The 24395-nt window shown below is 48.1% G+C and overlaps 3 protein-coding genes across 9 annotated transcripts in view; 1 reads left to right on the forward strand and 2 right to left on the reverse strand.

Moving 5' to 3' along the window:
• LOC120455410 (1-phosphatidylinositol 4,5-bisphosphate phosphodiesterase classes I and II) overlaps positions 1-18807 on the forward strand; it is a 43894-nt gene extending 25087 nt beyond the window's left edge. For 3 of the 7 annotated variants that reach the window (XM_039641556.1, XM_039641565.2, XM_039641604.1), the window contains 14 exons: positions 4552-4689; positions 5989-6122; positions 6595-6780; positions 6931-7128; positions 7592-7774; positions 8564-8744; positions 9743-9977; positions 11265-11395; positions 15128-15341; positions 15405-16268; positions 16569-17034; positions 17100-17492; positions 17556-17700; positions 17762-18807. In XM_039641556.1, the coding sequence (XP_039497490.1) occupies positions 4552-4689; positions 5989-6122; positions 6595-6780; positions 6931-7128; positions 7592-7774; positions 8564-8744; positions 9743-9977; positions 11265-11395; positions 15128-15341; positions 15405-16268; positions 16569-17034; positions 17100-17492; positions 17556-17700; positions 17762-17995 (3702 nt within the window). In that variant the 3' untranslated portion in view covers positions 17996-18807. Of the gene's footprint in view, positions 1-4551; positions 4690-5988; positions 6123-6594; positions 6781-6930; positions 7129-7591; positions 7775-8563; positions 8745-9742; positions 9978-11264; positions 11396-11540; positions 11568-15127; positions 15342-15404; positions 16269-16568; positions 17035-17099; positions 17493-17555; positions 17701-17761 lie in introns of those variants that run through there. The other 4 variants (XM_039641583.1, XM_039641573.1, XM_039641595.1 and 1 more) reach the window with 4 other exon arrangements.
• On the reverse strand, positions 36-2543 carry LOC120455432. Its single transcript, XM_039641628.2, has one exon. It carries the CDS (start codon positions 2385-2387, stop codon positions 126-128), a length of 2262 nt encoding a protein of 753 aa, XP_039497562.1. The 5' UTR covers positions 2388-2543; the 3' UTR covers positions 36-125.
• A 1956-nt stretch (positions 18808-20763) lies between the features above and the next one.
• Positions 20764-23004, reverse strand: LOC120455451 (equilibrative nucleoside transporter 1). The gene is made up of 4 exons (XM_039641670.2): positions 22526-23004; positions 21995-22295; positions 21471-21941; positions 20764-21411 (listed from the first exon to the last, which is right to left on the reverse strand). The coding sequence occupies exons 1-4, from the start codon at positions 22787-22789 to the stop codon at positions 21017-21019; spliced, it is 1431 nt and encodes a 476-aa protein (XP_039497604.1). The 5' UTR covers positions 22790-23004; the 3' UTR covers positions 20764-21016.
• Positions 23005-24395: the final 1391 nt, after the last annotated feature.

Below are 24395 nucleotides of genomic sequence, written 5' to 3' on the forward strand. Positions count from 1 at the left end.
AGAGCCGCCTCTACCAATGAAACAAGGTTTACATCTCAGTTTGAATATTTATTACTCAATCGTCAAATTTTGAAAACTACACTGACAAGCCAACTATACTGATTATACTGACCAAAACACAGTTCTCAAAGGCACTTGCACATACGCTTGGTGATTCGCTGGCGGAGATCGTCGAGGTTGAAGATGAGCTCGTTGTTTACGATCCTGTGGCGTTCCTTTCCAAGGAGCCGCTGCAGGTGATGAAGAGCTGCCAAGCACTCACAGTACTCGGCTATCTTGGGGTTTCGGCAGAAGCAGTTATCGCAGCTGATGGAATCCACCTTGTGCTGGGGAACTAGGGACTTTTCACCAGTGCACTCCATGTACTCCCGGTGCCGCATCCGCCGGAGGTACTCCCTCTTTTCGCGAACCTTCTCCTCGGCCATAATCGATTGCATCGTCGTGGAAATGGGAATCCTATTGCCGTAGAGGCAGTCGCAAATGGTGCACGCGCAGCCCACTGGAGGACAAGGTGGACAGGACTCTTTGTCTTCCTTCTCTTCGACCTTCTCGGGCTTTTCCTTCTCTGGTTTCTCTATGGGTTTGTAGAATGGTGGTTTTTTGCCTGGCGGCTTCTTTTTGGGCGGCTTCGCAGTTGGTGGTGGTTTTGGCTTGGGTTCCACTGCCTCTTTAGCTGGTTCATCCTCTTCCGCCTCGACAATCTCGTGCCGTATCGGTATTTCGTCTGAATCCCTCATATCAAAGGAGGAAATGTTGCGAGTGGACGTATCGGTTGTGCTTTCGAGCGGCGGCTTCGGTTGCTTGGGTGGTTTGAGAGGCTTGGTAGGTTTCTTTGAGTTCTCCTGATCAGGATCAGCTGGAGTGTGCTTTTGTTTTTGATCCTCATCCTCGTTCTTGTCCTTCCCTTTGCCCTTGCCTTTATCTTTGCCTTTCTCAGCATCTGTGTCCTTGCCCTTATCTGTGTCCTTGTCTTTATCCTTGCCCATATCCTTGTCCTTGCCCTTATCCTTGTCCTTGCCCTTGCCCTTATCCTTGTCCTTTTCTTTGTCCTCCTTTTGTATGTTGCCACCCGTGTCCTTACCCGCGTCCTTGCCCGTATCCTTTTCCTTATTCTTGTCTTTATCTTGAGCCGTGTCCTTACCTTTATCCTTTTCTGCATTTTCCTTATCACCACTTGTCTGTCCCTTTTCTTTTTCCTTGTCCTTGGCTTGCTGAGATCCACTTTCAGGACCGTGACCAGAACCCGGTTGGCCTTTACCCCCAGTACCCCCCTTATCGCCTCCTTCCTTTTGTGCGCCGCCTCCACTGCCACTGCCAGGTCCTCCTCCGCCTCCGCCTACACCTCCCCCTCCGCCTCCTTCTCCAATTCCGACTTCGACTCCACATTCGCCTTTCACCTCCTTGATCATATCCGGACAACACTTGGTCATGGCAACGCAGTCGGGATCTGGTTGGGGTTTCACCTCGAAGCAGGCTTGGAACCGCTTATACAGCTCATCGTAGTCGTGAGGCTCCCGCTCTAGTGGCCCTTTCTGATCCAGGCACCACTTGAGGAAGGCTTGGTCATAGGGTCGCGGGTTCAGCTTGTACTGGGCCCACTCAAATGCAGTGCACTTGTTTTCCGGCTCACCACACTTGGAAGGGCAGTACCAGTGCTTACGCCGCAGGCCGTGCTTTGGAGGTTTCTCCGGTTTCGCCATATCCAGAGCTTCTCTCAGGCTAAACATTTTATCAGTTGCAGCCTCCACTCCCAGAGGGTCCATCGGATCCGGACGCTTGTCGCAGAATAGCATACTGAAAGCCTCCTTGGGATTAAGTTTCTGGCGGGCAATGGGCATCCGCTGCAGCTCCTCCTTGAGGGTCTTCCGGTTGAGGATGTAGGGCTGGCACGGGGCAGCAGGCTGTGGCGGTCTCATTGGCGCTGGTGGAACCGGAGGCTTTGGAGCCGATCTCCTGGAGCCGCTTGCATGTTTCAGACTGGTCGTCAAAGTCCTGTTGAATTTATCAGCCTCCGGTAGGTGATGTCCATCAGCCACGCCATAGAACTTGAGAGTGCTCTTGTGCGGGCTCATTTTCCAGATCCTGAGGGCGTCCTGACCCTTAGTATTGGGATCCAAACAGCCGCCCTGATCCACAGACTCATACAGATAGTTCTTGCTCTGCTCGTAACTGCATTTGGACACTGGAGGCCGAATGCTGGGATACCGCTCCCCTTTCATGACTTTCTCCGTTTTGCAATTCCTTTGTCGCATCAACTCGCAGGGTGTGGGGATGATATCAGAGTTCAGAGACCCAAAGCGACTGTAGGAACCTCCATTGTCAGAGGTTTGCACGGATTGCTTATTCAGGGATCCATGGCGAGAGTCAATCGATCGCTTGTTGTTCATGCTTTTGGAATTCGCGACAGAGGAATAAGCTGGATTGGCTGATATTCGAATTTAGAGCCTTGACCTATTTTGGTGTCCTAGGTACAAAATTTGGTAAAGCTAAAAAACTGGATTTACCCTATCTGGTGCTTACAACTATCTGATCAGTGCCCTCCAACATTATCCCAAATCAGCTGACAGATTCTGCGTAGAGTACTAGATGTACAGCAAAACTGTTCTTGATTAATCAAAGTAAATTGAATGGAAGGAACATTAATTTAAAATCAACCATTCTCCCAATAAGAGGAACCTGTTCATGTTTTTCCAAGAAGTGTATTAGCACCTGAAGGAAAATCAATAACTGTGTTTGCAGCTGACTAAAATCCTGCCGCGCCCGCTGCCCTGCTCCTTCTCATAATGAGCTTTCTTAAAATTCAAATTTCCAGCAGAGCCAAAGGATTAGCAGCCAGGGAGTCGCAGGATTGGGGGATTGGTGGGATTGGTGGGATTGGTGGGATTGGGAGCCACTGAGTGGGCGGGGAACTGCGCGTGAGTGCTGAGCGCGAAGCGTGAGAAGCAATTAAGATAATCGCCGTAGTCATTTCCGCTTTACGCTTCGCACGGTGCCGGGAAAATCGCGCACAGAGACCTGTGGAAAGCCATTTTCATTATTCAGAGCGACAAATTTGGCGGAATTAGTTTTTAGTTAAAAGCAAATCATGACGCTGGCAGATAAGGGTAACCTGCAGCCCTCCCAGCACAGGTAAATGTGCGTTTATCACCGCCAAACGATGCCTTTATAGCCTCCGGCTCTGGGCTACTTCTACGGAAGACGCTTTCTAAGAGGAAAAGCCTTTCACATCGTCCATCGAATCATTGCTGACCGGGAAAGCTTATAACTTTGCAATTCAGGTTGCTTACTTTCAATCAATTGAACTCGAGGCTTGACTCTAAAATAATTGAATTACTTAATACACATTCAAATGAAGTAATATTAAGTACAAGCTGCAGGTAAAAATGTCTACATGGTGTACCATTTAACAATGTCGTTTATGAGAGGCAAATAAAATCATTGAAGTCATCTGCAACAATCTTGTTCCTCAGCTTACTCGCTCGATGTGCCAGCTCACCAGAAAGCACGACTGAACTTCGAAGGGGTCCCACTGACACTGGCTGCTGATAAGGTCACTCTGACCCCCGGGCAGTCTCAACCCCGGAAGCTCTGAAGGGGGAGAGGCAAATATACGAGAGCCTCAAGACATGGTGGCCACAAAGTTAATGCCCAATTCATGCTCTGGCTTCCGCTTCGAGCACTTCACCCTGCCGCCCAAAAGTCAGTCCTCTCGTATTGCAGTCAACTGACCAATGTCCAATGTCCGATGTCCTGGGCCGAACTATGTGTCTTGCATTCGAAAGGACGTTGATAATCCTGCTCTGACCCACGCCTCACTGGAATAGTTTGGGCGCTGGACTGCTGCGTGGGCGAAAAATAAGTTTTTGATTCCAGTGCTGGTGGAATGAAAGTGTTACAATGTAGATAACAAGCTGGGAAAGTGAGACATTTTAGGAAGATCCCCATGAGTTCTGGAAAACATATCTCACATACACAATTTAATAACTTTAAAAGTAGCAAGCCAGGTACTCCATATGTCTAAGATTGTTTGCTATCATTGTCAGAATGCCTAAGGACTTAAATCATTCGCATAAACATTTCGCAGCAATAAAATGATTTGCTGAAAAGTATTTACTTGAGTGGAAAGTCTGCGAAGGCAATACTTTCTATTCCTTGTGCTTGTGTCCCAGGCTTATTTGCATTCAACCCAGTTGGCTCGGAACTGGAAGTGTTTTGCTCCGCTTCTGCGTTCCGCTGAGTTGCGGATCCAAGGATCCACGGATGCACGTTCGTCCGGGCTCGTAAATCCATTTGTGCCGTTTAATTGAAATATGGCACCCCGGTCAGTTGAGCTGGGGAATCGTCTTTGTTTGTCTGGTTTACGAGGCGAGCAAATGAATTTTGCTGCACTCGCAGGATTAGCGCGCAAGGATATGAATTCCATTTACGACCGCCGGGTCATAAAACTTCATTTTCCGCGCATCTCCCTACCCGCACTCCCACTCGCAATGCCGAAATCCCTTCGTCATTTTGTAATTAATAATGACCGTCATGCTCATCCTTCGATTGCAGGACAACAAGCTGCGCCAGATTGTGACGCTGGGCCCCCAGGACACGCTGGAGGAGAAGACGGTGACCGTGTGCCACGGCTCGGATTTCGTCAACATGACGTTCGTTAACTTCTGCTGCACCCGCCGGGACATTGCCCAGGTAAGTCCGCCAATCCTCCGCACTTGGCACTTGGCCCGCGTCCAACTGCTCGCTGGGTGGCTGTGGACATGGCCACTTGCGCGGAGCACTCGTGACAAGTTGATGACAACTTAACAGTGGCGAAGGAGGTGCCATTCCGCCGCATATACGAACTCAGTTCTGAGTCATTCGGGGAATTGTGTCAAGAGTGCATATATTAAATGGCCTGTTACAGTTCACAACAGGATTAGAAAGTGAAAGAATGAATCAACCTACTTCCCAAATCAAATCGCCCACCTAATAGGTTTTCGAAGTTTTTCCCTTGCACTAAACTGCAAATTATATTTATCTCTTTAGCTCCTACACCGATTCCCATTTTTTCTGTTTGTGTACATTTTGTTCGGGACACACCTATGGCTTTTCGCTTTCTGGTTGCGGCTATTTTTAGTGGGTTGCCGAAGGCGCGTAAAAGTTATTATGGACCACTCAACAACGGCGCTTTTATTGATTTTCCTCCGAGGGCGTGTCCATAGTCCGTTGTCCGTAGTCCAAAGTCCACCGTCCGCTGTCCATTCCTCATGAAGTCTGCCAGTGGCCTGGATTGACCTTGCCCAAAATCAATGTTCTATTTTATCAATGGTCAGCAGCCCCGCCCCGCTATCGTGCTGTTGTGGTTATTATTTTTGGCACGCGTCGCGGACATTCCTGAAATAAACAAACACAACTTGAACAGCAGAACTGGCAACAAAGGCAAATCAAATTATGAAAACGTCGAATTTTTCATAAACTTTGGAAAGGAATTTCGCCAAGCAAAATAAACAATATTGACCATAAACACACATGAGTAAGCGATGGTTGTGCACTGGAAGGGATGGAAATAGATGGCCACTGGCCAACTGGGCAACAGTTTGCATTCCGACTGACTTTACAATCAATCTCAGCCTGCATCACACATCCGCCCCGAGTTGCCGCCGAGGAAGTATCTCTGAAATACTTTCCACATGAGACAATCAGGCCGAGTCAACATGTTACGAACTACTTGAGTTAGACTCTTTGCTTTGAATTAAACAGCAGTTGAAAGATTTGATTTGCCCAAATGAAGTGAGTAATTCAATCAACTATAAAAGTTGCAAATTAAAATCTTTCGACACTCTTCTTCCACTTTGAGCCATCTCGATATTGATTAAGCCTTGAGCATTGCATACCAACAACTCTTGGGAATTGCCTATCCTAACTCACTGCTTCCATATGCTATGCACACTGTTCCAGCCACGTTTTTAAATCTATCCGTGCATACGCACTCTCTTTCCGCTTTTTCAGCTCTGGAGCGACGGACTCATCAAGTTGGCCTACAGCTTGGCCCAGCTCAACGGCTCGGCGATTATGTTCCTGCAGAAGGCCCACACCAAACTGTGTCTCCAGGTGGACAAGAGCGGTCGCATACCAGTAAAAAAGTAATTGACAACAGGCACTCACCAAAACCAATACCAATCCCATGCCAATCCCACTCACAAGCCCTACACTACCTACTACACTCCCTAGCCTCAACGTTCCATGTCCTGAGTCCTGGATCCCTGGATCCCGGCCGACTTTCGGGTTCGGGTTGCTAGCTCTTGTGCATTGTGCGTTGAAGCACTTGACAAATATTTGTTGAGAGTAGCCATCGACGTTGAGCTGAAAATTGAAATTTACGCCAATTTCTATTTCGCAATTTCCCTTTTTTATGCTCCCCATCCTGCTGCTGTTGCTGGTCCTGGAACGTGGCTTATGCATCACTGGCGACCCACGATGATGATGACAACGACGACGACGACAACAACCTCATCAACACCAACCGCACGCCATTGTCCGCCATCCAACCGGCCATCCAACTCTCCGCTCCGCTCCACTCCGCCGCTGGCCAAATTCTGGTCGTGACCACTTTAGCATCATAAAACTTTTCGCCCAAAACAAGGAGGATCGCAAACGTGTCGAGAAGGCGCTGGACGTGACCGGTTTGCCGTCGGGAAAGGTCGATAGCATACCGGTGTCCAAATTTCAATTCGAGGACTTTTACAATTTGTACAAATATCTCACGCAGCGCTCGGAGGTGGAGCGCCTCTTCGACAGCATGTAAGTGTACCTGAGAGTAGTAATCATTTTTGGAGAAGGATTTACTTCGCAATTGGATGCTCAAAAGTACATATTGCGTTGATTTTGCTGTTGCCAAACTCCTTTACTCATTGTAAAGCTTTAACGTGTTTCTTTCCTGCTTTTCCTCAGCGTCGGCAACTCGAAGCGCAAGTGCATGTCCATCGCCCAACTGGTGGAGTTCCTGAACAAGACGCAGCGTGATCCCCGCCTCAACGAGATCCTCTATCCCTACGCGAATCCCGCCCGCGCCAAGGAGCTCATCCAGCAGTATGAGCCCAACAAGTTCAACGCGCAAAAGGGCCAACTCAGCCTGGATGGCTTTTTGAGGTGAGCTGACTTGTTGCTGGGTGGCAAACTGGGTGTGGAGGCACTGCATCCACTCACTTGGGCCAACCCTTCTGGGCGTGACAGCTTATCGGTCGCACTGCGAGCTGTTGGGGCTGTTAGCGTCACTCGAAGGTCCTCTTGAGTGCTAGTGCAAGTGCGAGTGTGAGTGCCAGTGCGAGTGCATGTGAATATGCATATGCAAGTGAACATGAACATGACGTTGCGCTGTTTCCCGCTCGGGGAAATGGAAAATGGTATGGCTGTCAGGGGAGTTCTGTCTACCCTGAGTGGCTTAGCAGCCGTGAAACCTCGCATTTTGCTGCTACAGCCAGCAGCCAAACATCTTAGGAACTGGCGACATCCTCAGCTGCTCAAACACTTCAGCGAGTTTTGTGCCACGTTTGAGCTTCTCCATGTTGACGACTTTGTAATCCCGACGTGTACCCATTTCTACTTCACACAGGTACTTAATGGGCGACGACAATCCAATCATGGCGCCCAGCAAGCTCGATCTCTGCGATGACATGGACCAGCCGATGTCGCACTACTTCATCAACTCCTCGCACAACACCTACTTGACGGGCCACCAGCTGACTGGCAAGTCGTCCGTGGAGATTTACAGGCAGTGCCTCCTGGCGGGATGCAGGTGAGTGGAGTGCGGACTTCATCCGGATACGTATGCGGGTCACTCGGCGGAATGCAGATGACGCAATTGATGTGGTCAGCTGCCGTTGCTCGAGTGCTGACCATGACCTTAATCCCAGAGTGTGTGTGTGCTGGCGTGTGTGGTGGCCTTCGGATGAGAAGCGCACACATAAAAAGCAACTCTCGATGGCATTCACTTAAAACATCAGGTGCAGTTTTCAACGCCAGAACATTGCACTCACTGAAAAAAATCATTAAAAACGTATATAAAACCCGAGCGTAAAACATTAAATCCGTTTTTCCCCATTTAACGCAACGCATGTGTACTGTGTGCAGTTTAATTTCTTGTTAGAACATTTTCGGTTACAAAATTTAATGGCTGTGAAATACAAGAGGTATACGGCATGAAACGTCTGAACTAAAATATATCCTTTTTACTATTCGCTCGGACTTCTTTATATATCCAAACAAAAGGGGATGTGAACACATTCGCACTTGAGTCTGCTCTTTTTCGCCTTTAACTGACAACGATCATGACGATGCATCACATCACAAAATTTATTGACGCAGAAGTTGTTATTTTGCTTTTATTCTCCGCTTGTATGACTGTCACATTGCATTCGGCACTTTGCGTGCGATTTACAGAGGAAAATGGGAAGTGGGAAATGGGAAATGGCTATGGGTGTCGTAATGCTCATGGGAAGGGGAAAATAAAACTGAAAAGTAGGAAATTGTCATTTGCTTTTACCACTTTCAACTTGAGTTCTTCTGTCTTCCCGCTTTACTGCAGATGCGTCGAGCTTGACTTCTGGAATGGACGCACCGAGGAGCCGGTCATTGTCCACGGCTACACGTTTGTGCCCGAGATTTTCGCCAAGGACGTGCTGGAGGCCATCGCAGAGAGTGCATTTAAAACATCCGAATACCCTGTGATATTGAGCTTTGAGAATCACTGCAACCCTAGGCAACAGGTGAGAACCCACCGAGTGGAGGCTTGGGAAGACCATTGGTATCTGTTTTAGTATATCAAAAAATCTAGTAGAAGGACCATCAGTCGTTCTTATGTGTACAAACTGCGTTCTCCATATCTGAAAACAACAAGTAGGCAAAGAAGGCAGAATTAGGAATATGCATTACTCTATTTTTGGAAACCCTTGCCATAAAGTTGCATCGCCAATACCAAAGGAGGACCAAAAGTTCCAAGTGGCAAAAACATAAAATATTACCAGAGCAAAAAGAGGGCAATAAACTCTCCTTTGGCCAGGCTAAATTGATGAACGCAGAAGGCCACAAAGTTACTTGTCCTAAAACAACAGTAGTCGAGTCGAGTCCTAACTCATCAGCCTAATCCATCACTCGGGGAAAGACAAACAAGTGACTCGGCGGTGGCACACATGTGTGGGAGAGGTGGAGAGGGGTTGGCTCCTTGAGCCTCAAAACATTACTTAAGGAGCATGAAGGGAGTCAGGAGTCCCGGAACTTGGCGAATCTCAGAAGGCACTCGAACGGTAATTGCCGGCTGCTTAAGCCTCACGAGCGGATAATAACAAAGGCAAAGTTTTTACGGCCCGAAAGGTAAAAGCAGCCAGGTAAAAGCAGGAGGCCAGGTACCGGCGCAGAGTCAGAAGTTTAACCATTAAAAGTAGTAATATAAACTAAATTTCCCACTGGGAGCACAGCCAGGTAACAAGGCCAGGTAGCAAACGTGCCACGTGCCAAAAACGAAACTTATGACAGTAAAGCTCTTCACATGTTGAGCATCGAATTACTCGAATTACATGACAGTGTATTTCTTCAAAATAATACGAGTGTAGTACAAGTTTCTATCGAAGGTATGATTAATAAATATTCCTTTCAAGTGTCATTAAAAGATCGCTTAATAAGGCTATGCATATACAATGCACTGAAGAATACTTGAATGTCAAACGTATGTCACGTCATTAATTTCCGCATTTTCCACTTTTGACAGGCGAAAATTGCGAACTATTGTCGCGAAATATTCGGCGATATGCTGCTCGACAAGCCGCTGGACTCGCATCCGTTGGAACCGAACATGGACTTGCCACCGCCGGCGATGCTGCGCCGCAAGATCATCATCAAGAACAAGAAGAAGCACCACCACCACCATCACCATCATCACCACAAAAAGCCGGCGCAGGTGGGCACGCCGGCAGCCAACAACAAACTGACTACAGCGAACTCAGGTGTGTTATTCAAGCTAAGCCATCCACTAAACCAAACTGTAACTCCCTCTGCGCAGCAAACACATGGCTTATGCCTAATGTGGTCTGAGCTCTGTTCGGTTTGCCGCTCGCTTTCTCTCGATTTTAAGTCTGACTCACATATGTTTCCGCATCGAGGCTTCCTGCCTTCCTGCCCTCCACCCCGCACTTCTATTCAACCCCTTGGCCTATGAAAAATGCAAATGAGTTCCGCACACGCAGCAGCTGCTCGGTGTTCTCTGCAAAAGTTCAGCAGCCAGCACGGCAGGCTGGGAATATCAAATTCTGAGCACAGTCGAGGAGTTGGGATGCGGGGTGGCGCCTAATGAACAGGATGTTTGAGTTATCTGGCACACGGACAGCACTTGGGACTTAAAAAGCTAGGAAGCTGGGCTACTTACAGTTCGACATCCCAGTGGATGCAGATGGTTGACATGTTCAAATAAGATGCGTTTAATAGATAACATCGCCACATTGAGTTTGTGTCATAAAGTGCACTATAAATACTACCTACCAATTGAGTGCTTGCAGTCTAGACGCCAAATATTTAGTCAAAGTTACCAGTTCCTAGTTCCTAGTTCCCAGGACGAGACACGTCCACCTTCTACTCCCTACTAAAACTTGGCGTAGAGCATTCGAGTGGCTCCCATTGAAAGTTTCGCAACGAAAATGTTGTTGATAAATTTGCCGCATGACCACTTCCACTTCCACTTCCTGTTTGCGAGCTTTGAGTTCCTGCAGGACTCATTTGCATGCGCAGCTGCACAGTTGTCGCCGTTTCGCCCGTCGCCCCCTTAGGAGCCACATCCTCCTGGCATTGGCCGGATGACATTTAGCTCATGAATTGCAAAAAGCCAATTTATAAATGCAAATTATTTCCCCCCGTCCCAGCCAAGCGGCTGCAGCTCCCAGCTGTCATCTCTCTATCCCCCGGATCCCAGCGCGGCAATTGCATCCCATTTAGAAGACTCCCCTTCCCTTCCTTCTGGTCTATGTAATTTGATTTATACATATTTTTATTATATTCCATTAGGGCGAAACTGCAATTTAAAAGCCTGGCTTTTGCGTTCGTCAGGGAGGGCCGTTCGAAAATGTATTTTTACACTTGAATTATTAAATAAAATATTTTTTTTTGGTTTTATTGGCTTTAAATGTAGCTCCTTAAATGGCATTCATCCTTGTACGTCTTACAATTTATAGCGAATATGCGTAGCTGTCGTGGCAATTTTTGTCTGTAAAACACTTACAAGTTTTTTGTATATTTTTCAGTGGATGCCAAGGCGGCGCAACAAGTCGCTCTGACGGCCGCGCAGGAGGATGGGGGCGTGACCAGGAGCACCGCCAACGGGGACGTTGCCACGGGAACAGGAACCGGAAGTGGACACGCACCGCCGTTGCAAGTGAGTACGAGTATTGTTGCACGCCATTGGGCACAGTGATGAAAGGTCAAAGACTACAGCGTATCTATCCATTATTGTCTTCGTGGGCGTGTCACTATCATGCCTATAATTGCATTTAATGGCACACTCCACGTCGCATACACAGATAAAAGGATAACGGATATGACAAGGATAGCAAGGAGTACTTTTCGGTTCCCCTGTTGACTCCGGCTGATTTGTTTTTCTGTTTGCTGTTGGCTGTTGGCTGTTGGCCGTTGTTCTTCCTGATGATGATTGTCACCGGGCTGCTCTCTTCACGTCCGGCGTTTGCATACGCAATAATCATGTTGACAGTACGGGAAAGAGGCAAAAGGCCACTGATGCACTGCTAAAATGTAGGGCTTCGAAGTGATTGACACACCGCACTACATCGTACTTTCGAGAAATCCAAGTTCTCGTAATTTTTCTGAGTGCATGTGTGCTCCACAAAAAGTTCTAAATGAATGTGTGCATGGAAATGAATGAAATGGAGTGGATGTGGCTGGCAATGGAAATGTATGCGGTTGGTTGCCTGATGACCACTGACAGTCAACGAACTGCGCACTGTGGATCCTCGATGTGGACATGTCCGTCCATGTCCGGACAGAGGGAAAACGACACGATATGGCCACTAATCAAAAGTCACCCGGGCCATTAGTATCGCAGGCAGTAATCAAAACTGGAGCCACGTGGGAATCCCCCGGAATTTGGGCGGAGTACAAAGCCATACTAACTTGGCTAAATAGTTGCACCCTTATGCATTTTAATTTCATTTGCCTGTCTGCTAATAGTGCAGTGTTATAATTAATGATTTTTTGCTGTGTCTGTTTTGTTGGCTGTGGAGTAATAACCGTACTGCATAATAAATGCCGTATGGGAAGCATCAGCTAGTGCAAGTCAAGCTTCCGTTGTTCACATGGTGGACATTTACATTTTGGGAAGCGCGATATGCTGTGCCTTTCGCTCTCATTAGCCGCTAGGGATTCACCAGGGTCCTGGTCCTCGAGCAGGCGCACATTATGCGCACTTCCTTTTGCTGCCGGATTGGGGCTTTTATAAATCGATTTCGTAGTGACGTGGTTCCGGCTGGACAATGGGTAAGGGGAGGATTAAGCCGCAACCGCAGACCGCCATGTGCTAGTTGCTCTCATGTCGTAAACTTTATGCAATGCCCAGCAATGCATTGAATATTTCCCCTTTTCGCCATTTCTCGCCATGAAGGGAACACAATCTGTGCAATTTTCTTCGCATTATCTGCACACGGAGAAAAAGTATTTGTGACTGGTAATGTGACTATATCATTTCTTGAAGAAAATCCATCTTCTTGTCGAAAGTCCTAGCTTTTGCATAGTAAATTTGTAAACTAAACAAGAGAGAACGCTGTAGTCGAGTTTCTCGACTATCTGATACCCGTTACTCAGCGGGGTGCTACCGCACCAAAAACTGTCAGTGTGGAAATTTCTGGGTGTACGGGGTGCGGTGTGCGGGTTGCGGGGTTCGGTGTGCGGTGTGCGGTGTGCGGGGTTCGGTGTGCGGGGTGCGTGGTGCGGTGTGTGGTGTGCGGGGTGCGGTGTGTGGTGTGTGGGGTGCGGTGTGTGCGGGGTGCGGGGTGTGGGGTGTTGGCGGCGGGGTGCGGGGAGTTGGCGGTGGGGTGCGTGGTGCGGTGTGCGGGGTGCGGTGTGCGGGGTGCGGGGTGTGGTGTGCGGGGTGCGGTGTGTGGTGTGCGGGGTGCGGTGTGCGGTGTGCGGGGTGCGTTGTGCTTGGTGTTGGCGGCGGGGTGCGTGGTGTTGGAGGTGGGGTGCAGGGTGCGGTGTGCGGGGTGCGGTGTGCGGTGTGCGGGGTGCGGGGTGAGGTGTGCGGGGTGCGGTGTGTGCGGGGTGCGGGGTGTGGGGTGTTGGCGGCGGGGTGCGGGGAGTTGGCGGTGTGCGGGGTGCGGTGTGCGGTGTGCGGGGTGCGTGGTGCGTGGTGCGGGGTGCGTGGTGCGGGGTGCGGGGTGCGGTGTGCAGGGTGCTGTGTGCGGTGTGTGGTGTGCGGGGTGCGGGGTGCGGGGTGTTGGCTGTGTGGTGAGGGGTGCGTGGTGCGGTGTGTGGTGTGCGGGGTGCGGGGTGAGGTGTGCGGGGTGCGGGGTGCGGGGTGTTGGCGGTGGGGTGCGGGGTGCGGGGTGTTGGCGGTGGGGTGCGGTGTAAACTAAACAAGAGAGAACGCTGTAGTCGAGTTTCTCGACTATCTGATACCCGTTACTCAGAGGGGTGCTACCGCACCAAAAACTGTCAGTGTAGAAATTTCTGGGTGTACGGGGTGCGGTGTGCGGTGTGCGTGGTGCGGGGTGTTGGCAGTTGGGTGCGGGGTGCGCGGTGTTGGCGGTGTGGTGAGGGGTGCGTGGTGCGGTGTGTGGTGTGCGGGGTGCGGTGTGCGTGGTGTGGTGTGTGGGGTGCGGTGTGCGTGGTGTTTGCGGTGGGGTGTGGGGTGCGGGTTGCGGTGTGCGGGGTGCGTTGTGCGGGGTGTTGGCGGTGTGGTGCGTGGTGTTGGCGGCGGGGTGCAGGGTGCGGGGAGTTGGAGGTGTGCGGGGTGCGTGGTGTTGGCGGTGGGGTGCGGGGTGCGTGGTGTTGGCGGTGGGGTGCGGGGTGCGTGGTGTTGGCGGCGGGGTGCAGGGTGCGGGGAGTTGGTGGTGTGCGGGGTGCGTGGTGTTGGCGGTGGGGTGCGGGGTGCGTGGTGTTGGTGGCGGGGTGCAGGGTGCGGGGAGTTGGCGCCGGGGTGCGCGGTGTTGGCGGTGAGGTGCGTGGTGCGTGGTGTTGGCGGTGGGGTGCGTGGTGCTGTGTGCGGTGTGCGGGGTGCGGTGTGCGTGGTGCACGGTGCGGGGTGCTGTGTGCGTGGTGTGTGGTGCGGGGTGCTGGGTGCGGAGTTCATATGATTAAATACATTTTGGCAAAACGATAGAAATTTACAAAACCAGAGGGCGTTAGAGTGGGCGTGGCAAACATTTTTTTTGCAAATCGATAGAAATTTACAAGACCAATACAAAAATGAAAAAATATCAAAACATATTTCAAAAGTGTGGGCATGGCAGTTTTGGGCGGTTTGTGGGCGTTCGAGTGGGCGTGGCAACATGAATCGACAAACTTGCGCTGCTTCTTTGTCTCTGGAGTCTGTATGCTTAATCTCAACTTTCTAGTATTTGTAGTTCCTGAGATCTCGACGTTCATACGGACAGACAGACGGACGGACGGACAGACGGACGGACAGACGGACATGGCCAGATCGACTCGGCTATTGATCCTGATCAAGAATATATATACTTTATATGGTCGGAAACGCTTCCTTCTGCCTGTTACATACTTTTCAACGAATCTAGTATACCCTTTTACTCTACGAGTAACGGGTATAAAAATATGTAACATGAAAGAGTGTCTATACTGAAAACCAATATATTTTCACTGTGCACAAAAATAAGGAGTGTAAGCAGGATCTCTGGCAGCTACAACAGCTCAACATATGTATAATAATGGGTCTCATATTCCATCTTCACTGCTCGTATGTGGCTCGTTGTGGTCCCTTTTGGGACCAGCAATGCAATGACATGCAATTTAATAGTTTCACCATGGGGTCCCACACTGCGTATACGTAATATGTAACCGGGTAACTGCTGTTGGTGACCTCAGGATTAACCACCGGCATAACTAACAACCTTTTTATCTTTCTTATCTCGCACGACAGCAAATCCGCCAAAGCTCCAAAGACAGCACTGGATCCTCCGATTCGGACAGCTCCTCGGAGGATGAATCCCTGCCCAACACCACGCCCAATTTGCCCAGCGGCAACGAACCTCCGCCGGAAAAGGCTCAGAAGGAAACGGAGGCCGGAGCAGAGATTTCAGCCTTGGTCAACTATGTTCAGCCCATCCATTTTAGCTCTTTTGAAAATGCGGAAAGTAAGTAACCTTTCTTGTTTGCTAGTAGTATTCATGCCTTATTTTCTGCACTCAATCTTTTAGAAAAGAATCGCTGCTACGAAATGTCTTCGTTCGATGAGAAACAGGCAACGACACTGTTGAAGGAGCGACCGATTGAGTTTGTGAACTACAACAAGCACCAGTTATCTCGAGTCTATCCGGCGGGAACTCGCTTCGATAGCTCCAACTTTATGCCGCAGTTGTTCTGGAATGCCGGATGTCAGCTCGTGGCACTCAACTTCCAAACCCTCGATCTGGCCATGCAACTCAACTTGGGGATCTTCGAGTACAACGCTCGGTCCGGTTATCTACTCAAGCCGGAGTTTATGCGCCGCTCAGATCGCAGACTGGATCCTTTCGCTGAGAGCACTGTGGATGGCATCATAGCTGGCACAGTATCGATCACGGTTTTATCGGGTCAGTTTCTCACGGATAAGAGGGCAAACACTTTTGTGGAAGTGGACATGTACGGCTTGCCAGCGGACACTGTGAGAAAGAAGTTCCGCACCAAGACAGTCCGGGACAATGGAATGAATCCACTTTACGACGAGGAGCCGTTTGTGTTTAAGAAGGTGGTTTTGCCTGAGCTGGCGAGCATTCGAATCGCCGCATATGAGGAAGGTGGCAAACTCATTGGTCACCGCGTTTTGCCCGTAATCGGTCTCTGTCCGGGCTACCGACATGTGAATCTCCGATCCGAAGTGGGTCAACCAATAGCCCTGGCATCCCTTTTCCTGTGCGTGGTGGTCAAGGATTATGTGCCCGACGATCTCTCCAATTTCGCAGAGGCGCTAGCGAATCCGATTAAATACCAAAGTGAGCTGGAGAAGCGCGATATTCAACTGTCTGTTCTGACCGACGAGGCCGAAGCGCTGGGCAATGCGGACGAGGATCTGTCCAAGTCGTGTGAGTAAACTGCACTAGCTGTTAAGCGTAGCTCCACTTACCCACTTCGAATTGCGATTTTAATTTACCTACTTTTCTTTCTACTTTTCTTTTTGGTAACGTTTCATATAACTTTCGGTTGTACTTTTGGATTTTCGGATTTGGTTAAACCAACACCACAAACACTACCCAACCCACAACCCACTACCCCCCACCACCCATACTCCCACACTCAAAACGGTTGACGGACACACAAACTGCACAACCTCTAAACCTTTTCCCCTGCCCACCCGATCTGCTCGATTCTGTCTGATCCTCCAGTCGTTTTCGTCCAAGTAGGTGGCCAAAAAAAGGAACTGCGTCCGGTTGAATCGCTAGCGACTTCGCCCAAGCACAGGGCGAGTATCTCCGCTGCTGCGGCAATGAGTGTGGACGTTACCGTGGATCGGACCGATGGCGGAAGGGGAGAGGATAGCGTCTCTATCGTGGCGCCCTCAATTCAGCATCAGCACTCCCTGGACCAGTCCGTAAGCACCTCCATCCGCCAGGTGGAGTCCTCGCAGTTTGATGTGGATCTTGTGTTGGCGGAGCCGCTGGAAAAGATCTTGGATCACAAGTCCGTCAAGGAAAAGCGTCTCGAGATGGAGAAGAAGCTGGAGTCGCTGCGAAAGAAGCATGACAAGGAAAAGGTCAAGATCGCTGGCCAGAAATCCAGTCCGCTGGAGGGCAAGAAGCCGAAATTTGCCATCACGAATAAGCTGGTGAAACGGCTAAGCAACAAGAGTCTGTAAGTGTTTGGGCGGGGCGTTAATCAGTGGGCGTGGCACTGCCAGATGACGCCATTGAAATTAGTAATTGTCTCTCTCCGCACAGCGAGCCCGGCATAGAGATCCCCGCCTGCCCTCTGGATCTAGGCGATAGCAGCGAGGAGAGCGCAGCCGCGGACGCCGGCGAGGACTTAGCCGGCGGGAGCAGCAGCCTGGATGGCAGAACACAGGAGTCGCGACTGCGCAGTGCCTGCCGGGAGTACACGTCCCAGTACCGGGAGCTGCAGGAGAAGTACCACGAGGCTATTTACAGTGCTGCCGAGAAGGTGCTAAAGACATCCCAAACTGGTCAAACAAAGCAGCTGAAGGCATCGCTGGACAAGGTCACTGGAGAGGTGATGCACCAGCTGCAGGAGGCGCGCCGCAACGAGGTCAAGAATCTGGCCACCGTGCACCGGGATCGAGATGAACTGATCAGGTGGCTTGTGTATTTCCTCGCCTCTTCAACTTTTGCTAATCATTTGCGTTCTTTTTCTGGCAGAATGAAACGCGAGGTGGCAAGCTCCGTTGTGGAACGTGGCGTAGCAGAACGCGTGCGGCTGAAGCAGACCTTCGACCGGCGAACAGATGAACTCCAGAAGCAGCACGACTCAGTGCGCAATTCCCTGGCAGAACACCGCTCCAAGGTAAGTTCATGTGATCAATTCGATCAGTATATTAATCGATTTGTTTTCCACACATTTCCAGGCTCGTCAAATTCTCGACAAGGAGGCCGAATCGCGAAGCTGTGTTTCCAGCAGTGGCTTCTTGGTGCTCTTCCATGGACCGCATCACCACGGCTGCTCGGGCTCCGGTTCGTCAGCCCTCTCAGGCAATAATCTCACTCTAAATCTGGACGCGGGTGCTGCCGGTAGTCATTCGGCCATTTCGCCGGCAAGGTCGCATAACAGAATCGCAGCAGCGGCCGAGATGAAGACGTAAATGGGCCACGCCCGTGAAGGTTTTTCTCCCCGCCCAAATTATCCCTAGGATTAATTGTGGTTCAACAGTTGTTAGTCTTCAGTATTTACAGCAGAAACATAGAAATGAAAAGTCTTCGTAGAATATAAGTAGTGGAGGAGTAGTCCCTATCCTCCCACACCTATTTCATGGGAACTGACCTCGATTAGACCTTAGGACCCTTGAGCCTAGGCATTGTAAATCCCACTGCTAAGGGGAATCCAAGCAAAACGCGTTTTCTAACTGAACAAACTAGATGTAAATCTATTGCATGTATGATGTACTTGTAGTGTAACTGTCGACGTATCCGTACTTTACAGTACTCCATCTGTATACTGTGACGGTGTATTTCTATGGTGTTAATGGAGGTCGAGCCATCACACCCCCGTCAAACCGTACGGTTTCTTCCTATTCGAACTTCGCTGAAACTCTGAGTGTCTAATTAAGCAAACAAATGTAACAGAAGCAGAAAATAAGTATAATTTATTTGTCTAGACGAAGGAGACCGAGTGCTCCATTTATCTAATGCTAATTGTGGTTGTGTGTACTTTACATCAGTTTTAATCGATATAATTTATACAATTAGTTTAAGGCTCTCACACAAACTGTGGATTGAATCTCGTGCGCACACAAGGCAGATGCTAAAGCGGATGCCGGAGCACAAGTCTAGGCCAACAATTAGTCATTTATTTTCGGTTGGTTGCTATTTATTCTTGATTTAGTCAATATTCTAATGTTTACCTCGTCGTTACAAAGCTCCAATAAAATTCTATACGGATTGTTTTTCCCACTTGCATCTCCTATTTTACTTTGCACCCAATTACCCCATTCAATCTTGGTCCAATGCATACACACACACGCACAGACGGCGTCGCACACAACCTACAACACCAAAAATAACAAAAACGAACGGCGATTCTGCAGTTTGCGGGGTCTAACATACCAATTTGGGTAACCCCGAAACTGCCGGAATGCGACCACTTTCTCAAGACAATCAAACAATAAAATATGCAAATTTATTGAGTGTATTTAACCTATGTTGTAGACCAGACACCACTCCTTAGGTAATCAATCGAAAAAATAAGAAAATTTTCAAATAAACCTAAGCTGCCTTGTAACAAAATCCAAAATTCAAACATAGCCCGCAACATACATATGAGTACGTAATCTAAACGAACACTGAACACTATGAGAGTAATCAAAACAATGTTGAAAATACATTTGACTGGACGGCAGAACCACCTTAAATGTTGTAATTCCCATAATTCTTACTCAAGAACCGACTCATAATCTTCCTCAATCTGTATCGCTCGCAGTTGGTCCCCTTACTCCCGATTGATGTTGTAATTTTTGATGTGCGTGTTTCGTAGATTTCGTATAACGAATGTTCCACAAGATACGATATATTCACATAGCAAACAAGCAATATCCAGAGTATGGTATCTAGCTGCTACAGTATGTACGTGTGTGTTTCTCCGGTTGTCTATTGTCTATCTCACTCGGTGTCTATCTCTGTGTAATTGTGCAATTGGCTTAACTTATCCAATACAGCAGCATTAACATTGTAGCAACTCAGCAGAAAATAAAATAGTTTTGGTGTTGTACGTATGTAAGCATTACTCGATCGACTGTATATCTGCATCCGTATCTGTGTGCTGTCGATGTTTTTCGCTATCCCCACCTTTGATGTAGTAGTTGCTTTGTTATCCGCAGACTATCATTTGCATGCCACCCCACCCAACTCGAAACCCGAGATCCCCAAAACCCCACTACAAAAACAGGCTTTAATCGATGTTCGTTGTTTGCGTGTGTTTGTTAAACTAAGTTAACGATAATGTCATAAACTTATACGAAAATGAAATTTAAATTGAAAAGCAAAATCGGTGTCAAACACCAGAAAACCGAAGGACAGCATAAGATTTCGAAGGAAAAATGAATAAACAAGTGAAAACAGAAAAAATTTAGGCCATTGCGGAGGAGCTGAATATATTTCGAGCAGAGCAACTAACGAATTTGTTGTTGCCTATAACATAATCTAGTTAAATAAATGTTTAGAATTACCCTAGCGTTATACATAAATCTACATAAATATTGAGGAACCCAACCCCATTGTTGCAATAATATTGCCAAGGCACATATAAAATGTTTACCGAATCTAAACTCTTGATGTTAGCAAGAACCTAAGATAAAGTTTTCTTAAGGATAGTAAAATGAACCCAAAAATTATGATACACTAATATTCAAAAGAATTGTTCCTGTATTTAGTCAGATTTCTCGGTAATGTTTCCATTTTAATGTGATTGATATTTGTTGTTTGAGATCATAGAAAAACAATAACGTTCCACAAGTTGGCCAAAAAACTACAAGGTCCACCGAACTTTTCATGCAACACCTATGAGAACAACGCCTTTAGCAGTTTGAGAAGTTGTGGATTCTCGATTTCAGTGTATCCACATAAGATCCACTGCTGCATACTTTCGGAGTGACACCTTCGCAGTTTGGGAAGCACTCCGCCAAATACGTACAAATGTTCTTTGTCGGTCAAAACTTTTAACTGATATCACAAATTAAATAATGAATCAGTGATTCGATTTTCGCGACTAGATTTTTGGTCAAAATACACAAACAACAGTGCTAAAATGGAGTTCATTAGTTAATTCAATGATTGATGACAAAGCAATCCCATAAAATCTATCCACATTGTTGTTGTGATCCGCAGAAAACCCAAAATAAACGTTAAACAAGAAAAATTAATTGTTCTAATTTTTTAAAATCTTCTTATTTCTAGTATATAAAGAAAACTTTAAGCCTTACATCTAGGCATTTCGATATGGTAAACTTGGTAAAAAAATGTAAATTGAGTTAAATTTGGAGTTACACAAAAACAATTAACACCGCCAACGTAGTCGGAAGAAAACCCAATTACAAGTTAACTATCACTATAAAGCTTAAGATTCTGAAACTTACAAAGGCACCATGGACAGACTTATTTTCTTGGCTGAATCAAAGCATTTGAACAAATACAAGGCTTAGCAGTGATCCTACAGCCATGCCACAGCTCAAAGCAGCTGCCATTATCGACGAAGCCAGCTCCTTTTCATGCTGCTTAACGCTTTTAGGCGCCATTATGAGTAGAATGTTGGTGAAATATCCGTTGGACAAGGCAAACATCACCATCATCGCTATGAAAGAATAGTCGTGTTTTACCAAAACTGGCAGAAAGTTGTGTTCGCTGGAGTTTGAGCACAGGAAAAACGGAACAAACGCCATGCGCACTACAATAAATAGTAGCGAAGTGTTCTGGTTTGTTGGTCGCTCCAGCCAGCCAGCAAACAGACGACCAAAATAATCTCCGCAGTTAAATATCAAGTAGTTGACGACGGGCAGATAGTAAACATCTGTAAAAAATATGTAATATATATAACTCACGACCGAATAGAACAAGTTTTCTGTTTACCTGTCCACTCGCTGTGGCCGTACTCAGACTGCATAAGCACTGTAACTGCCGGATAAACAGACAGTGTCGTGGTGTAGAGAAGCGCTAGGGAAATGGCATGCAGATAGATCTTCGACATGACCTGGCGCAAAATGGGCTCGAGCGGCAAACCCTCAGCTCTTTCATTCCGGTCGTGCGAGGGCACTGCGCGGATGATCTTGTACTTGTCCCCACCTTCGAGATAATACCGAAAGAAGGGCTGTCGAGCCAGGATTACGTAACACACAATGCAGAGCAGGATGAGCACTCCTCCCACAATGAAAAAGATGAATGCTGTGGTGTTAGGACCCGTGTCGAATGCAAGCACAAGAATAAAGGCCAGGGCGGTGAGGATACCGCCAAGAGCCTGTCCGCTAACCACAGCGGTGATGAACTCGGAGGGAAATAGTCCTGCGACTCCGTAAAGGGCTCCCGACATTGTAGCCGCAGATACTGCATCAAATAAATATTAAAGAAGCACTCAGTGAATAGTTCAAGGTACCCACTATTTAGCAGCACCACAATGATGAGCGTGATTAGGAAGAACTGTTCCTGCCACGTGTCCGTGTTGACCTCCACAAAGCCAGTTGTAACCCCGAAAAGGATGAGGATCATCCACAGCGTTCCCAACATCTTGGTGCGCAGGGACACATGGTGTCCGTAAATGGCGTTTAACAGCAGAAAGGTAGTTCCGGATATAGTGGCCGTGAGGGCCAAGTCGCAGGTGAAACTCTTCTGCAGCGGGGTGAGCTCTTCGTCCAGATCTGTGTTATTAATCGATGCATTTCGGAACTTGTACTTCCAGTACTGAAAGAGAAGCAGACGCGGTTAAAGCTTGAGTCAGCGGAAAACAAAGAAAATCGGAAAGAGAGTTATCGTCCAAGTGTGGGTCGTAAAAAGACGACGACAAAGCTGATAAGCAGCACGCCTTAGAATTGCGCTTGGCCCAGTTGTTCAGCTGTTTGGAATTGATATGTCCGAAGTTCAGTTAAATTGACTAGGATGCGGGTGCGGAAATTTCCACTCGTAGCACTCACATCTTCCGCAGTCACAAAGAAGTTCCACGGGGTCATGGTGCCAATGCCCAGCAGGTAGAACACGAGATAGGTGAATAGTCGTCCACTGGCGGGTTCGTTGGACACCAAAACTACTTCGTCCTGCTGGCGCTCCAAGAGGCATCGCTCATCCGCCTGGTGGTCGTGCGGACGGAAGGCGGGAACGAAGCTGCCCTCCGTGCCCAGAATCTCGTCATCCTCGTCCTGGGCGTCCACCAGTCGTCGTGTGTCACTGGTGCCTGGCATTGCCACTGAAGTCCACTATTGTTCTCTGCGCAGTCCTTGGTATTCATCAATTTAATACGCCTCCAAGGGAGTGTTGCAATTTTATTCAAAGCAGCAGAGAAGTAATCGATGTTACTGAATCTGCTGTAGTTTAGTTATGTGCATATCGTTCACCATGGACAAACTGCGTAACATAAACGAATAATTGGTAAACAACAAAACAAAATATTACACAAAGTTATCGATGGTTAATCGACATGAATCGATGACATGAGTATATCTAAGAAATCGCACTAACGCCACAAGAACATTAAAGCAGGTTGGCAGCCCTTGGCGCGAAATGTGATGGGATTCAAACGAGATTTCACTTTTTCTTTTGTCTCTCTATTTTCGAGGGCTGTGTAATTGGATTTCATTTGCCAAACGAGCAGAGCATCTACCTCAAATCGTAATTTAATTGCCAGCCAGAGCATCTACACTCAAAACACCAATACCAAGCAGCCCCTAGAGCTGATGATGAATGAATGCAATTTGTATTTAATCAATAAGCACGCCCCGCAGTGTTTTAAATCAGCGCACAGCTTCGTTTTACGGCTTAGCGCCATTCGCAGGATGCGATCCGCCCTCCATCCCTCGCCCATCGATCGGTTGGGAAATTTTAATTGGATTTGCATTCGCGATCGTCCCGAAACCGGTTAACACATGCTCCATCCCTCTGGACATTCGTTTCCTGACCCCCTCACTGGCCGGGACATAAATTTATTTTTAATTTACTTATGCGCGAATTTCCGATCTCTGCCCTGCGGTTGTTTGATTTGCGAATTAAACTGGAGGGGGTCTTGCAAGACGAGCATCCTCGTTAGCGCAGTGGCCCAGGCGAATGGAGGTCCAAGGATCGAGGGGGCTGCTCTTCCGCCTTCGATTGTCATCGCCGGGCTTGCAAATTAGATTAGTTCATAATGATCGCGAGGGGGTTTCGCATCCCAGCGAGAGGCGTGTCATCTCATTAATTCCGTAAAAATGCTGCCCCCACTCCACGAGCCCAATCAATCTCCCGATGAGATTCTGATTCCCCTGCGCAGGCCACACACTCAGCCTCGGTCGGCTGGCAATTTAAAAATCACATTAAATTAGTCAGCAAGAAATCACCACAACGAAACCATCAACAAATCATCTCAAATTAAATTCATTCACAGAGTGGAAGTGGATGGGGATATGGATGGCGATGGGTATGTTGATGTGGATGGGCTGATGGTATGATGCTCTGATGAGTAGCCAGTCGGCTTTAGCAACTCATCTCCCATTCATGCCAACGGGTAGCACTACGAGATCGAGACTTGGCTCACTCGCTCACTGGCAGACTTGGCAATTAATAAAAATGTAAATTCAATTAAATTTATATGACAGCTGGCTGTCAGAAGAGCTCAAATTAAAAATTACTAACAAGACCTGTTCCACGCTCGCTGTTCCTGAGCTCGCCGTGCTTTCCCGTGTCCAGAAGAGCTACTCGACGAAAAGCCTCGGGTGCAGACCACGCTTAATTAAAAATCCAACAACTCCAACTAGCAGACGAAGACGATGAAGATTGGGCTGCGGATATGGGTTCCATTCGCCCTCTCTGCATGCT

This window comes from Drosophila santomea, chromosome 2L, assembly GCF_016746245.2.
Source record: "Drosophila santomea strain STO CAGO 1482 chromosome 2L, Prin_Dsan_1.1, whole genome shotgun sequence".
Lineage (NCBI taxonomy): Eukaryota > Metazoa > Arthropoda > Insecta > Diptera > Drosophilidae > Drosophila > Drosophila santomea.

Coding starts and splice junctions, on each gene's coding strand:
- LOC120455432 (XM_039641628.2), bottom strand. CDS start 2,387: ATGAACAACAAGCGATCGATTGACTCTCGCCATGGATCCCTGAATAAG.
- LOC120455451 (XM_039641670.2), bottom strand. CDS start 22,789: ATGCCAGGCACCAGTGACACACGACGACTGGTGGACGCCCAGGACGAG. Junction 22,296..22,525: donor TCTTTGTGACTGCGGAAGAT/GTGAGTGCTACG, acceptor CTTCTCTTTCAG/TACTGGAAGTACAAGTTCCG. Junction 21,942..21,994: donor CATTGTGGTGCTGCTAAATA/GTGGGTACCTTG, acceptor TATTTGATGCAG/TATCTGCGGCTACAATGTCG.